The sequence below is a fragment of the Salmo salar genome, chromosome 04 (assembly GCF_965601325.2).
Source record: "Salmo salar chromosome 04, fSalSal1, whole genome shotgun sequence".
Taxonomy (NCBI): Eukaryota; Metazoa; Chordata; class Actinopteri; order Salmoniformes; family Salmonidae; genus Salmo; species Salmo salar.
In genome coordinates, this window is record NC_138294.1 from 82,757,602 (window position 1) to 82,774,872 (window position 17,271).

A 17,271-nucleotide genomic window follows, 5' to 3' on the forward strand; every position below is an offset into this window, starting at 1 on the left:
CTAGACATGGAAGCCTGGAGATGGTACAATAATTATCAAGATCACTACTATCCCCACCCTTATGGAGTGCCAGCACAGAAGCTATTTTCCATACTTTTGAAATATTTCCTGATAACAATGTTAGATTTAAGATATGGGTTACTGAGACAGCAATGAGGGGGGTAGAACACTTGGGCAGACCCGGCTCCAATTGGTCATCCCCTGTAGATTTCTTGGTATCTATAGCAAGTAAGGCATACATTTTTCTGCGAACTGCTGAAATGCAAAAACTTGACAACCATTTTCCATGTCAATCTGAAACATTTCTTTATCAGCAATTAGCCCACTCTTAGAGATAGGAGGGTTAGAAGATCTTTCAAAAATAAAATGGCGATTAAATGCATCAATGATGGCTATAGTTTAACAAGAAATTTGTGGAGTGGTTGAAAAACGAGTTTTAATAACTACAACCTAAGTCTATGTAAACTTCCAACTTCAACTGTACATTCAACACAGTGGTGTCCATTTACACCCTTAGCTCTCACCCCCTCCCTTCCTCAAAGATGTACTTCAATATTTTTCCATCACCCAGGATTTCTCTGTGCTCACCACAGGACTTCTTATCAGTCAGGAGAGGCCTGGAGTTATTGGGAGTACACATTCCTAGTCCACTAAATCATTTGACTTCTCATACACAAATAGCTTGAACCTAACACTACTTTCAATCTCTAAGGATATAGGAAAATAATCTATTCATACTAAAAGGATATAATTATATAAAACAGTAATATACAATCTATTACCACAATATTATGGTCAGTACAGCCAATGCGAACTGATATTTATTTGGCGTAAACCTCTGCAGCATTAGTGAAGATATGATCAATGCAAGTGTCACAAACACTATCAGTATACACTCGGTTTGGTTGAGTGATAACCTGGGTCATGTTACAGGCCTTAGTCACAGTAAGAAGCTTCCTCTTTAAAGGACATCTAGATAACCAGTTAATGTTCTGGTCACCAAGGAAATAAAGTATCAGAGACCTTAACTAACATCCCACACATATTCTCCAGATACTGATAGTTAGCACTTGGTGGCCTATAGCAGCACTCTAAAAGAAGAGGCTTCAGATGAGGCAGGTGAACCTGCAACCACAGCACTTTACTTCAATTGTCATGAGAACCTCTGAGCTTTACAGGAATATGGCTCTGAATATATACCGCAACACTTCCCCCATAGACATTCCTGTCTTTTCTGTAGATGTTATATCCTTGTTTCCCTACTGCTGTATCATCGAAGGTGCTGTCTTGAGTCTCAGTAATGGCTAATATATTAATATTACCTAAGATTAGCAAATACTAATCTCATGAACATTGTTTCTGAGGCTACATATTTATATCAGCTAACTCTAAACTTTTCCTGGGTAGCTTATGTAAAACTGAACTCAATGATAATAGGTTGAATTTCTAATAACAAAGAGGACGTTATACAGTAGACTCAGCGTGAGGGTGGTTTTGGTTCCAACACCCAGTCATTACAGGATGAATTTCAGAAATACCAAACCTTACATGTTTTAGGCTGAAAGCATGAGAAATACTAAAACGGACTCCGAACAGGACGCCACATCACGTGTATGTAAACATTATGAAACGGACCATAGATGACATGACAGATATTTTATTTAGATAGTGGCCGATAAAACCACCCAAGCACGACGCCCATCCATCAAGAATTTCCACATGACAAAAGCACAACATTGACTTTGATGTACAAAACAAATGATACAGTATATAAATACGTGGCCATATAAGAGCAGCACTGTAATTGCTCAGTGGCCTTGTGTCCGCCCTGAGATTGAAAGGTTGGGAGTTTTATCCCCGGCCGCATCATACAAAGAGACTAATGGGACACGATGCGTCGCTGCCTGGCACTCAGCATTAAGGAGATAGATTTTGGGTAAGGCCCTACAATAGACTAGCATCCTGTCCAGGGGGTATACTTGTACGTCAAGCTACCTCAGGAGATCTGCTTCTATGAGCCGTTCCAGCTAGCTTGTGAAAGGCTACTTACTGTATTTACTCTGGGTTGTTTGAAATGCAGTATCCCCTTAACATTTGTTGAAATAGAAAAGCGCTCCATTTTCATTCCCGCATTACAGGGCAAAAATATATAAAGGCATCCATTTGAGGAGCTCAGGTTTAGCACAAAAACAAATCTATAGGAAAAGCAAGAAAGAAAAAAACCAATGACCTTAAAACTCTGTGCTCATTAACAGCCTCTCAGATGACACCTGTGTGTGAAACCAAAATTCCAAAGCCACATTTTAATATCAGTCCAAACAAAGTGAATGGCAAAAGACTGAAACTTTCAACCTGAAGCCAAATAAAACTCAACGCATAGCCTACAGCAGGGGGGTCTCCAACCCTGTTCCTGGAGAACTACCCTCTTGGAGATCGTCACTCCAACCCCCAGTTGTAACTAACCTGGTTCAGTTTATCAACCAGCTAACTATTACAATCAGGTGTGCTAGATTAGGGTTGAAGTTAAAACCTACAGGACTGTAGCTCTCCAGGAACAGGGTTGGAGTGAAAACCTACAGGACTGTAGCTCTCCAGGAATAGGGTTGGAGTGAAAACCTACAGGACAGTAGCTCTCCAGGAACAGGGTTGGGAGAGCCCTGACCTACAGGTTGAAAACAATAGAAAACTGATCAAATGTAAACTGCATGAAAAGGATGATTTAAGTTAAGGTGTAGGAGACAAAACTCAGGATCTGTGAGCTACTTTGTGTGTGGTTTGACAACCTGTAGTACAATACCATTACACAGTGCAGTTAAAGATGCACTACGCAGAAATCATGCCGCCATTTCCTGGTTACTAATAGTTCTCCTAATTTCAGTTATACAAGCAAGTATAGTGTAGATAATCATAACCAAAACTATTATATTTTCAGCTGGTGTACAAAATCGAAAGTAAAATATGCAAAAATTAAACTTAAGGAAATCATAGAAATAGAGTACAAAGAACACATCTACCGCTTGTTAGACTTGCTTTTAAATGAGAATGACAGAGCTATAACTCACATTTCTATGTGAATTTGGTCGGGTCGCCCAAAAGTTAAATATTTCAGCTTTAATGTGATCAACAAACTATCATTTTACAATAAAAATAAACGTGCCGGTAAATATGAACAAAAACTAGGTGATGAGGCGCACATTAGCTGATTCCCACTGGTCAATAGAGAAAATGAAAAACCAACATCTCTATTCTTTTTTTGTTGTTGACATAAATTCTGTGAGTCTGCATGTGTGCAGATGTTATTACGCAGGCACTAACTGACCAAAGTTTACAATCACACAAGCTGCATAACTAACACACCCATGACCACATGCAGTTAGCTAAGGAGGCTCTCTGTTAGGCCATGTGCTGGGGCCAACCTGAGAGGGCTGGGAAATATAGCGGGGAAGGGCACAGAGCTTTGGTGTTTCAGCAATTTAAAACGATTTCAGCTTTGTAAGACATGTCTCTTCTGAGTTGCAAGTTGACCTCAGAGTACCCAGATGTGCATGTATGCATGAGAGGGCCGTTGATATAGAAGACAGAATTAACTAACTGCTCTATTTCAACTCTCCTGCTTCAGTTGAATACAATTGTAAATACTTGTGCAAACCATTTTCTGAAGGCCTCAAGGCTCAAATAAATCTAAGAAACAAACATACAGAATAAAGAAGTTTTACATGAAATAGAAGATTCTGTGGTGGTCGGTGGATGGGTCCTTAGTCCTGAATAAAAGGGGTTTGGAATTTATACTTTTGCGCGGACCCCTGTAGGCGGGTGTAAAAATGGAATGCAACAGACAGGGTAGCTGGCCACACCACTGCGATGGGGGTGCAGCACAGACCAGTGTTTCCCAACGCCAGTCCTCCAATACCATACATTTATTTGTTGTAGCCCCAGACAAACTGACCTGATTCAACTCAATGTGGGCTTGATTAGTTGACAAGTTGAATCAGGTGTGCTTGTCCAGGGCTACAGGAAGAATGTATACTGTTGAAGGTACAGGAGAAGAGGAGTTGGAAAACACTGTTCTAGACCAGGATTTCCCCAACTCTGTCCTGGTCCCCCCCCAGCTGGGTACACATTTTTGTTTTGGAATTAGCACTACACAACTGACTCAAATAATCAAAGCTTGAAGAGTTGGTTATTCAAAACATCTATGTAGTACTAGGGCAAAAATAGGAACTGTGCACTAGAGCCCCAGGACCGAGTTCGGGGAACCCTGGTGTAGACAGACACACCATTTAGAAGACAGAGATAAGGGCGAAGACCCCGTAGAGGAGGGCACAGGGGTACGCCACTAGAAGCTGCTGTCCATCCATCGCCAGGGCCGAGATGAAGATCTTGGAAGCAGAGAAACTGCACCAGCCAATTATCGTGGCTGCGATGATTATTCCAAACATGCCTCTGAAAAAGGTTAAAATGAAATGTAAAAAAAGGTTAGATCAGTTAGTAAAATGTTGGCATGCACCCGGACCACCCCACCCACTACCAATGCTACCGCTGCAGAAAGAAAATATCATAGGGAAAACACTGGTTTGATTTAAGATAATTGCACTTTAATACTCCATAAACAAATAGGGCATCAAAAGTCAAAGGCTGATTATAAAATTTTGTGCACCACCTGACACTTACAATACACAGGTATGCTCTATTGTAGTGACACAGGACCTTACCATATTGAGCTAAGTTCTTCTCAGGCCCATGTTTGTACTTACTGTAAAGACAAGATGACTCCGAAGCTGGCAAGGAGGATCATGGGTAGCAGGCAGTAGCCCAGTACGCTGGCGACACAGCCAAACGACACGCCGGTCATGCTCATTAAGTTGAGGAGGCAGTACATCCCCAGGCAGCCGATGGCACTGATGCCGTACACATAGCCAAACTGGATCTTTCCTGTCTGTAGCAGTTAGACAGGAACATATAGACAACTCATCAGCCATCCGCTTTTACATAGTCATCTCTTCCCAGGACAAACAATGTTATAGCACAAGGTAAAATTTCAAATACATATTGATACCATGTTAAGTGTTCAAGTGCTGTACTGCATCAATAGAATAGTTCTTACTAGAAGTAAGGTGGCTCCGAAGGCCAGACAGAACACCATGGGTCCAGCCAGGTCCGTCTCGTTCATAATGTTACCGTCTGCTGCCTTCATGGGGTGGAGCACTGTCAGGGTCTTCTGCCAGATGTGGTCAAAGTTTATGCCCAATTCTATGAGGCATACCCATGAAAGGACATTAAAACAATGTCAGATATAAGACAAAGGGTTGGGTGAAAGGGACAACTCATTCATACAATAGTCTGAAAAAAAAAAATCTATATACCTCCTAGAATGAAATACACTTTTTAAATTGAAGGGAAATTACAAGCCAAGAAAAAATATTTATGACGAGAACACGTGTCTCACTATGACACCACTGTATCAGATGAGTGGAGTGGAAGATGTACGCCTACCTCCAAAATAAGATCCTCCCTAGCAGGGCGGCCCTGGTGACTCCTCCCTAGCAGGGCGGCCCTGGTGACTCCTCCCTAGCAGGGCGGCCCTGGTGACTCCTCCCTAGCAGGGCGGCCCTGGTGACTCCTCCCTAGCAGGGCGGCCCTGGTGACTCCTCCCTGACTGCAGCCCCATTTAGTGCACACAGCTGGATAACTGGGCAACTGACTTAGACTTTCCCGTCTCAGGGGGAATGCAACATGGATACAGCGGTGTCAGAGGAAAGCCCTAAAAATATTCCAAGACTCCTGTCACCCAAGTCATGTACTGTTCTCTCTGCTACTGCACAGCAAGCAGTATCGATGCGCCATGTCTGGAACCAACAGGACCCTGAACAGCTTCTATCCCTAAGTCATGAGACGGCTAAATAGTTAACCAAATAGCTACCCAGACTACCTGCATTGACCCTTTTTGCACAAACTCATCACATACGCTGCTGCTACTGTTCATTATCTATCCTGTTGCCTAGTCAACTTACCCCTAACTATATGTACCATCTACCTCAAACCCCTTCACATCGACTCGGTACCCGTGTATATAGCCAGGTTATCATTACTCTGTGTATTTATTCCTACATATTTGTATATTTTTCTCTGCGTTGTTGGGAAGGGCCAGTAAGTAAGCATTTCACCGTTAGTGACCGGTTGTTTACAAAGCATGTGACATAACATTTGATTTGAAGACATCTGAAACCCATCATAGCGCTCCCCTGACTAGAGGTTGACCGATTAAATCGGAATGGCCGATTCATTAGGGGCCGATTTCAAGTTCATAACCATCGGTAATCTGCCTTTTTGGACGCAAATTATAGCCGATTACATTGCAATCCACGAGGAAACTGCGTGGCAGGCTGACCACCTGTTACGCGAGTGCAGCGTCAAAAGGACATTGGCTCCTTGCATCCACAAGGTAAGTTGCTTGCTAGCATTGAACTTAAGATTGGTTGTTTTTTAATAAGTTAACATAATCACTAGTTAACTACACATGGTTGATGATATTACTAGTTTAACTAGCTTGTCTTGCGTTGCAAATAATCAATGCGGTGCCTGTTCATTTATCATCGAATCACAGCCTACTTCCACTTCACCAAACGGGTGACGATTTAACAAAATCGCATTGCCGAAAAAAAGCACAATCTTTGCACAAATGTACCTAACCATGAACATGAATGCCTTGTTTAAAATCAATACACAGAATAATATATTTTTAAACCTGCATGTTTAGTTAAGAAATTCATGTTAGCAGGCAATATTAACTAGGGAAATTGTGTCACTTCTCTTGCGTTCAGTGCAAGCAGAGTCAGGGTATATGCAACAATTTCCCTGGCTCGTTGCGAACTGTGAACTAATTTGCCAGAATTGTACATAATTATGACATAACATTGAAGGTTGTGCAATGTAACATAAATATTTAGACTTAATAATATTTAGACCGTATTTCACTGAAAGAATAAACATTTTGTTTTCGAAATTATAGTTTCCGGATTTGACCATACTAATGACCAAAGGCTCGTATTTCTGTGTGTTTATTATAATTAAGTCTATGATTTGATAGAGCAGTCTGACTGAGCGGTGGTAGGCAGCAGCAGGCTCGTAAGCATTCATCCAAACTTTCCTGCGTTTGCCAGCAGCTCTTAGCATTGCTTGAAGCACAGCGCTGTTTATGACTTCAAGCCTATCAATTCCTGAGATTAGGCTGGCAATACTATAGTGCCTATAAGAACATCAAAGGTATATGAAATACAAATGGTATAGAGAGAAATAGTCGACGAGTCATAATTCCTATAATAACTACAACCTAAAACTTCTTAACTGGGAATATTGAACCACCAGCTTCCAGATGTTCTCATGTTCTGAGCAAGGAACTTAAATGTTTGCTTTTTTACATGGCACATATTGCACTTACTTTCTTCTCCCAACATTGTTTTTGCATTATTTAAACCAAATTGAACATGTTTCATTATTTATTTGAGACTAAATAGGTTTTATTTATTTATTAAGTTAAAATAAAAGTGTTCATTCAGTATTGTTGCAATTGTCATTATTACAAATATATAAATAAATCAAATATCATTTGATTAAAATCGGTATTGGCTTCTTTAAACTCCAATAATCGGAATCAGAGTTGAAAAATCATAATCGGTCTACCCCGACCTCTGTCCACTCTTTCACCTTGAGGAAATTCCAGTGTCTTTCATTCCCCCAATCAATCCCAAGTATGAAGCCCCCATGCTCTGGCCCCCATGCTCTGGCCCCCATGCTCTGGCATAGGTGTGAGAGTATAGGAGCCAATCGAAAAGCTCCACCTGGCTTCTGATAGATCAAGTGGAATTTGTGCCATATTGCTTAAAACTAGCCAATCCTCTCAGATAAACAAAGGTGCCTAGGGAGGTGGATGAAAGGGCTTGATTTGGGATAAAGCATTCTTTACCACCCCTTTCCCCTGTGGAGTCTCACCACCGGGTTATCCTTACCCTCCAGCAGCGGGGGCTCGTCGTCAAAGCTGCTGCCGTACATGGACTGTGTGGGGGAAGGTGTGAAGGCCGGTGTGGGCTGGTAGATCTGGCCGGTGTAGGGCTGCTGAGGTTGCATCATCCCTGGGGCTGCGTATCCCATTGGCTGGGAGTAGTCATACTGACCATATTGACCCCTGGGGTGACACATAGGAACACCTCTCAGAACCCCTCCATGGCTTTATTAAACACAAACATGTCACGTCTCAAGCTAGTAAGCAACATGGGAACAGAACTAACAAAACTGGCCCTTGCGAGAAATTGGAGGAAAAACGGCATTATTTCTCAAATGATTGACAAGCTTTTCTAATGTGTAGCTATTCTCAGATCACAGTGAGTTAGAGAAGTGACTGATCAAATCAACGTTTATTGGTTGCATACACAGATTTGCAGATGTTCTCAGGTGCAGCAATACTCTAGCGTTTGTAGCGCCAACAATGTAGTAATAATACCTAGCAATACAAAACGCACATAAAGTCAAATAAAATAAGCCCCTTTGCTTCCAGAACAGCCCGATTTCTTCGGGGCATGGAAACATTGCTCAATTGGTATCAAGAGACCTAACATGTGCCAGGAAAACATTTCCCAAACCATCACCCCACCGCCACCAGCCTGTACCGCTGACACCAGGCAAGATGGGGCCATGGACTCATGCCTCTTACGCCAAATCCTGACAGCCATCAGCATGACGGGATTCGTCGAACCAGGCGTTGTTTTTCCATTCAATTGTCCAGTGTTGGTGATCATGTGCTCACTGGAGCGGCTTCTTGTTTCTAGCTGATAGGAAAGAAAACCGGTGTGGTGACAAGTTGTGCGGTCCGAGATGCCGTTCTGCACACCGTTGTACTGCGCTGTTATTTACCCGTTTGTGGCCTGCCTGTTAGTTTGCATGATTCTTGCCATTCTCCTTCGACCTCTCATCAACGAGCTGTTTTCGCCCAAAGGAGTAACAATTATTTATTTTTTTTGCACCATCATTTTCAGTAAACCCTAGACACCGTCATACGTGAAAAGCCCAGGAGGCCGGACGTTTCTGAGATACTGAAACTGGCACACCTGGCACTGACAATCATACCACACTCAAAGTTGCTTTTGCCCATTCTAACATTCAATCAAACAGTAACTGAATGCCTCGATGTCTGCTTTATATAGCAAGCCACTGCCACGTGACTCACGGTCTGTAGGAGCAAACCATTTTCTTGAACAGGGTAGTGTACCTAATAACATGGCCACTGTGTGTGTATATAGATATACAGTACCAGTCAAACGTTTGGACAACTACTTGTTCAAGGGTTTTTCTTTATTTTTACTATTTTCTACATTGTAGTATTATAAAGACAAACTATGAAATAACACGTACGGAATCATGTAGTAACCAAAAGAAAGTGTTAAACAAATCAAAATCTATTTTATATTTGAGATTCCTCAAAGAAGCCACCCTTTGCCTTGATGACAGCTTTGCACACATTGCATTCTCTCAACCAGCTTCATGTGGAATGCTTTTCCAACAGAGTTCCCACATATGCTGAGCACTTGTTGGCTGTTTTTCCTTCACTCTGAGGTCCAACTCATCCCAAACCATCTCAGTTGGGTTGAGGTCGGGCGATTGCGGAGGCCAGGTCATCTGATGCAGCATTCCATCACTCTCCTTCTTGGTCAAATTGCCCTTACACAGCCTGGGTCATTGTCCTATTGAACAACCAATGACAGTGGGACTAAGTGCAAACCAGATGGGATATCGCTGCAGAATACTGTGGTAGCCATGCTGGTTAAGTCTGCCTTGAATTCTAAATACATCACTGACTGTCACCAGCAGAGCACCCCCACACCATCTCCTCCATGCTTCACGGTGGGAACCACACATACGTTGATCATCTGGTTCACCTGCTCTGCGTCTCACAAAGACACAGCAGTTGGAACCAAAAATAGCACTTTTGGACTCAACAGACCAAAGGACAGATTTCCACTGGTCTAATGTCCATTTCTCGTGTTTCTTGGCCAAAGCAAGGCCTTTCTTATTGGTGTCCTTTAATAGAGGTTTCTTTGCAGCAATTCGACCATGAAGGCCTGATTCACGCATTCTCCTCTGAACAGTTGATGTTGAGATGTGTCTGTTACTTGAACTCTTTGAAGCATTTATTTGGGCTACAATTTGAGGCTGGTAACTCTAATGAACGTATCCTCTGCAGCAGAGGTAACTCTGGGTCTTCCTTTCCTGCGGCGGTCCTCATGAGAGCCAGTTTCATCATAGCGCTTGATGGTTTTTGCAACTGCACTTGAAGAAACTTTCAAAGCCCTTAATTTTCCGCATTGACTGATCATGTCTTAAAGTAACGATGGACTGTTGTTTCTCTTTGCTTATTTGAGGTGTTCTTGCAATAATATGGACTTGGTCTTTTACCAAATAGGGCTATCTTGGGGACCCCTACAATGTCACAACACAACTGATTGGCTCAAGTGCATTAAGAAAAGAAAATCCACAAATTAACTTAAGGCACACCTGTTAATTGAAATGCATTCCAGGTGACTACCTCAGGAAGCTGGTTGAGAAAATTCCAAGCGTGTGCAAAGTTGTCATCAAGGCAAAGTGTGGGTACTTTGAAGAATTTGTTTAACACTTTTTGGGTTACTACATGATTCCATGTGTGTTATTTCATAGTTTGATGTCTTCACTATTATTCTACAACGTGGGAGAGAGTAAAAATAAAGAATGACCCTTGAATGAATAGGTGTCCAAACTTTTAACGGTTATTGTAAATTAGCAAAATATTCTGAAAACATGTTTTTGCTTTGTCATTATGGGGTATTGTGTGTAGATTGAGAGGAAAAAATGATTTAATCAATTTTAGAATAAGGCTCTAACGTAAAAAAATGTGGAGAAAGTCAAGGGGTCTGAATACTTTCCAAAGACAGTGTGTATGCATGTATGTATGCATGCATGTATGAATATACACACAAACTCCGGCCGCCCTAGTCACAGACTATTCTCTCTGCTGCCGCACGGCAAGCGGTGCCGGAGCGCCAAGTCTGGGTCCAGGTGGCTTCTAAACCGCTTCTACCCCCAAGCCATAGGACTCCTGAACGGCTTTCTCTCTCTCCCCCACACAGTATATACACAAAGTGGGTAAAACCGTATGTAAACATTATTAAAGTGACCAGTGTTCAATGACTATGTACATAGGGTAGCAGTCTCCAAGGTGCAGGTTAGAGTACCGGGTGGTAGCAGGCTAGTAACAGTGACTACGGTTCAGGTCAGGGTACTGGGCGGGGGCCGGCTAGTGGTGACTGTTTAACAGTCTGATGGCCTGGCGATAGAAGCTGTTTATCAGTCTCTCGGTCCCAGCTTTGATGCACGCAGAGGAAGTTGAAGCTTTTGACCCTCTCCACGATTAGCTCCTTTGTTTTGTTCAAGTTGAGGGAGAGGTTATTTTTCTTGTACCACTTCTGTCAGAGTGCTCTCCTCCTCACTGTAGGTTGTCTCATTGTGGTTGGTAATACCTCGTTTCAGGAAGTGATGTCACTGACCACACATACACACATACATACATACATACATACATACATACATGACCTTCCACCCCCACCTGGGATATGGATGCCTGAAGAAGACCCAAGTGTCAAAACGTTGTTAGAAATAAACATAACCTGGGAGCGTGAGCAGCAGTGTGCAGCGTTTTCCTTTCTGTTGTCCATGAGTTTGCCTACAACTCCAGCACCTTGATGTGCGCATGTTCTTCAGCTTTAGTAAAACAGGCCTACCACTGTGTGGTCATCAGCAAACTTGATTATATTGAAGACATGTGTGGCCACACACTTATGGGTGAACAGTAGGGGCTGAGCACGCACACCTGTGGGCCCCCTGTTGAGGATCAGCGTGGCAGAGGTGTTGTTGCCTACCTTCACCACTTGAGGTCGACCCATCAGGAAGTCCAGGCCTGACAACCTTGTCCAACTTTTTAGAGTACCGGATGCGAGCTGGAAATTGGATATTCATGTGCTTAAACATTATGGATCACACCTGGTTCAGTTCAGTCCTTTGAAAGGTATTTACAAAACAAATAAAATATTCATACTGATAAGTACAGAACATGTAAAATATATGTTTTGTGGAATTAGCACAGATTGTATGTTTATACCATTACATGTTCAGTGTAGAATGGAGATAATTATCTATAACGTTTTTCTTAGCACATGCCCCCAAGTTTAGTCTCTATACGCATGCCACCTCTCAAACAGGGCCAGCTCACAAGTACTGGCTTTTTAGACAGTTCCTAAATCAACACTAAAAGCAAAATCATTTTGAAAACATAAAAACAAATGATTAGATTTATTTTTCATTCAAATGTAAATAAATATTTATTTATATAAATAAATATTTGTATAAATAATCAGGCCCTATTCATTTCTGTGTACTTTTAACTCAGATCTCGTACATTAACAGAATTGCGTAGTTGGTACGCCAACTGCGGGCATGTTGGCAGGTCTGCAAGTTGCACAGGGAGGGGTTCAGACCCAGGTCCCTGAGCTTAGTGATGAGCTTGGAGGGCACTATGGTGTTGAAGGCTGAGCTGAAGTCGAACAGCATTCTTACAAAGGTACTTCTCTTTTGCAGGTGGGATAGGGAAGTGTGAAGTGCAATGGTGATTGCGTCATCCGTGGATCTGTTGGGATGGTATGCAAATTGTAGTGGGTCTAGGATGTCGGTTAAATCTGTTGTTCTGCCCCTGAACAAGGCAGTTAACCCACTGTTCCTAGGTCGTCATTGAAAATAAGAATTTGTTCTTAACTGCCCTTCCTAGTTAAATAAAGGTAAAATAAAAATGTTAAAAGGTGGAAGTGATACGGTCCTTAACTTGCCTCTCAAAGCACTTAATGATTAATGCACTGTTAACAGGTTGACAAAACTTACTGTTTGTAGGGATCTTCTGTGTTACTGTAGCCATATCCAGCAGGTTGCCCTTGGTCATCTACACTGTAGCTGGACTGGTAGAAATCTGTGTTGAGGTTGTCAAACCCTGACATTTCTGACCGTCTGCAAAAAACAAATGGTTCATATAAGAATAGTAAAGCTGGAGGAGAAAATTGTCAACAGTATTCAATAGATGGCATAGCACAGCTTCTTGACGCATAGGTATCTGGGAAGTTATTGTGCGTCTTGTACTTATTCCTGTCCTTCATCCTTTCAAGTAGCTAGCTAAATCAGATTAGCCTAGTGAGATGGCAAACATTAGCTAGAAACGCATCATCATGGGGGACGCCATTCGCTAACTTTCAAGACGTTAATCCATCTGAACAGTGACACTGATGTTAGGCAATCATACCAAACTCTGCAAGCATTCCGTTTTCATTTGAGATAATAGCTAGCTAGCTGCTACATAGTTATCTGGCTGGATAGCTAACAGCTAATAATGTAGGTGCAGCGAAGATACTGATAACCAATACCTTCGCCTGGAAACCCAAAGTTAAGTCGGGCAGAAATTAATGTTTGAATCAGGAACGTTCACTCTCACATCCTCTACAAGCCACAATGTTGAATAAAAGTATATTTTAACAAACTTTACCGGTTGTCCGTGCGGTTGGTCCTTTTGGGGGTAGGAATGTGAGACAACATTCACAGGAAAGTATAATTAAAGGAACTTTTTAAAGCGCTGGTAGTGCATTTACGTTTCTATCACATGAAGCTTGGCACAAGATTAAAATACATGCGTGAGATGCGTGCATACTTGCTTAGTTGGTGCACGAGTTTACTTTGTTCTGCCCGCATGTTTCAGGTGTAGAAATCTGAACACACTACCAGGCTTTGAAAAGTTTATGTAACTACACTTTCCTGTGATATATTGATTCACATTCCTACGGACAAAAGGACCATCCGCACGGACAACCAGTAAAGTACGTGAAAATATAATTTTATTCAACATTCTGACTTGTAGACGTCATGAGAGGTAGCTTTCTTGATTCAAACGATCATTTCTCCCCGACATAGAATTCAACATAATTCAATGTCTGGTTTCCAGGCAACTAACGCCTTAGTTTGTGGTTGCACTCTACTTTACTGCTGCTAGATTGGCAAATACTGTATTTACGTTAGTTACCATTCTTATTTTTTTACATCAATAGGTCTTTTGACAAATCACATCAGATCTTTTTCAGAGCTGAACTGATTGAGCAAAACGCCAATTAGTGAAAACAAGATCAGAATTGGGCTGCCTGTGTAAAAGTACCCAGGCAGAATTAGCTAACGTTAGCTTTATTCAGGATTTCAATGAAAATATAGCTAGCTAACGTTCGTTTTTCAACTACGCAATTCGGCACCTGGCTCGGTACCTAACGGTAAAGTTATCGTTGTGTAACATTAGTTAACTAACTCATTTTGCTAGCCAAAGTAGTGACCAGCTAACCAACCACCACAAAGGTGCTAGGTAGTTTGCTAACGACGTTAGCTAGGTCACAGTTAACGTTAGCCAATAATAATGCAGCGCAATGTTAGCTAAATTAAAACGATATCTAGCTAACTCGTTAGTAGACTAAAACGGTGGTAGCTACCTAATTATCAGCTAACTATGCAAATGTATTTCAAGTTAACCAGCTGGCTTCTGCCTAGCTTAGACTTAGAGCAGAATGTCAGAGTGGCTGGCACGTTAGCTAGTTTATAGCACAACTGAACATACTATATTAATGTGGGCCTCGATAAAATACTTAATCAAGCAATATATATGTGTTTATGTCCAATGGCCTTTATAAAGCAATACTAACTGTTTTACCTGCAACGTTGAACAATTCAACTCTGGACTCCGCCAACTTAGCTACGTGTCAAGAGAATAATATCAGCGTCTTATCAGCAACACTAAAACAGCACTTCCGGGTCACGAATTCCGAACATTTTAAAAATAAAAGTCCTCCACGTAATAGTAGAAAAGTGTCAATAACCTGTCTTTATTCATGTCATATAAAAATATTAATCCCATAAGTGACACACGCATTATGACACAGACATGGACTGTAAAGTCTATGGAGAATAAGAGCACCTCCTCCCAGCTGCCCACTGCACTGAGGCTAGGAAACAATGTCACCACTGATAAATCCACTATAATTGAGAATTTCATTAAGCATTTTTCCACGGCTGGCCATGCTTTCCACCCGGCTACCCCTACCCCGGTCAACAGCCCTGCAACCCTCCCTCATTTCTCCTTCACCCAAATCCAGATAGCTGATGTTCTGAAAGAGCTGCAAAATCTGGACCCCATCTAGACAATCTGCACCCCATCTTTCTGCCGAAATTGTTGCAACCCCTATTACTAGCCTGTTCAACCTCTCTTTCGTATCGTCTGAGATTCCCAAAGATTGGATAGCTGCCGCGGTCATCCCCCTCTTCAAAAGGGGGAGACACTCTATTCCCAAACGTCTACAGACCTATATCTATCCTACCCTGCCTCTCTAAGGTCTTCGATAGGAAAGTTAACAAACAGATTACCGACCATCTCGAATCCCACCGTACCTTCTGATTTGAATAAAAAGGTTTTTAATAAACATGAAAAGGTGAATGTAAGAAGCGCTCATCATTTCAAATAGGCTACATGTCATATTAAACATATAAACACTCTGAATAGGCTACATGTCATATTAAACAGCATATAAACACTCTGAATAGGCTACATGTTATATTAAACAGCATATAAACACTCTGAATAGGCTACATGTCATATTAAACAACATATAAACACTCTGAATAGGCTACATGTCATATTAAACATATAAACACTCTGAATAGGCAACATGTCATATTAAACAGCATATAAACACTCTGAATAGGCTACATGTCATATTAAACAACATATAAACACTCTGAATAGGCTACATGTCATATTAAACAACATATAAACACTCTGAATAGGCTACATGTCATATTAAACAGCATATAAACACTCTGAATAGGCTACATGTCATATTAAACAGCATATAAACACTCTGAATAGGCTACATGTCATATTAAACAGCATATAAACACTCTGAATAGGCTACATGTCATATTAAACAGCATATAAACACTCTGAATAGGCTACATGTCATATTAAACAGCATATACACACTCTGAATAGGCTACATGTCATATTAAACAGCATATAAACACTCTGAATAGGCTACATGTCATATTAAACAACATATAAACACTCTGAATAGGCTACATGTCATATTAAACAGCATATAAACACTCTGAATAGGCTACATGTCATATTAAACAACATATAAACACTCTGAATAGACTACATGTCATATTAAACAGCATATAAACACTCTGAATAGACTACATGTCATATTAAACAGCATATAAACACTCTGAATAGGCTACATGTCGTATTAAACAGCATATAAACACTCTGAATAGGCTACATGTCATATTAAACAACATATAAACACTCTGAATAGACTACATGTCATATTAAACAGCATATACACACTCTGAATAGGCTACATGTCGTATTAAACAGCATATAAACACTCTGAATAGGCTACATGTCATATTAAACAACATATAAACACTCTGAATAGACTACATGTCATATTAAACAGCATATACACACTCTGAATAGGCTAAATGTCATATTAAACAGCACATAAACACTCTGAATAGGCTACATGTCATATTAAACAACATATAAACACTCTGAATAGGCTACATGTCATATTAAACAGCATATAAACACTCTGAATAGGCTACATGTCATATTAAACAACATATACACACTCTGAATAGGCTACATGTCATATTAAACAGCATATAAACACTCTGAATAGGCTACATGTCGTATTAAACAACATATAAACACTTTGAATATGCTACATGTCATATTAAACAGCATATAAACACTCTGAATAGGCTACATGTCATATTAAACAGCATATAAACACTCCGAATAGGCTACATGTCATATTAAACAGCATATAAACACTCTGAATAGGCTACATGTCATATTAAACAGCATATAAACACTCTGAATAGGCTACATGTCATATTAAACAACATATAAACACTCTGAATAGGCTACATGTCATATTAAACTGCATATAAACACTCTGAATAGGCTACATGTCATATTAAACAGCATATAAACACTCTGAATAGGCTACATGTCGTATTAAACAACATATACACACTCTGAATAGGCTACATGTCATATTAAACAGCATATAAACACTCTGAATAGGCTACATGTCGTATTAAACAACA

The 17,271-nt window shown here is 40.9% G+C and overlaps 1 protein-coding gene across 1 annotated transcript; it reads right to left on the reverse strand.

Moving 5' to 3' along the window:
- Window positions 1-1,641: 1,641 nt before the first annotated feature.
- Window positions 1,642-14,941, reverse strand: LOC106603860 (protein YIPF5). Its single transcript, XM_014198061.3, has 6 exons — window positions 14,807-14,941; window positions 12,955-13,077; window positions 8,007-8,182; window positions 5,105-5,250; window positions 4,755-4,936; window positions 1,642-4,443 (listed from the first exon to the last, which is right to left on the reverse strand). Exons 2-6 carry the CDS (start codon window positions 13,065-13,067, stop codon window positions 4,281-4,283), a joined length of 780 nt encoding a protein of 259 aa, XP_014053536.1. The 5' UTR covers window positions 13,068-13,077; window positions 14,807-14,941; the 3' UTR covers window positions 1,642-4,280.
- Between the last annotated feature and the right edge of the window lie 2,330 nt (window positions 14,942-17,271).

What these genes read in the sequence shown, in the direction of transcription:
- LOC106603860 (XM_014198061.3), bottom strand. Translation starts at nt 13,067, where the DNA reads ATGTCAGGGTTTGACAACCTCAACACAGATTTCTACCAGTCCAGCTAC. An exon ending in CGAGCCCCCGCTGCTGGAGG is followed by an intron (nt 5,251 to 8,006) that starts GTAAGGATAACC and finishes TATGCCTCATAG; the next exon opens with AATTGGGCATAAACTTTGAC. An exon ending in GGAGTCATCTTGTCTTTACA is followed by an intron (nt 4,444 to 4,754) that starts GTAAGTACAAAC and finishes AACCTTTTTCAG; the next exon opens with AGGCATGTTTGGAATAATCA.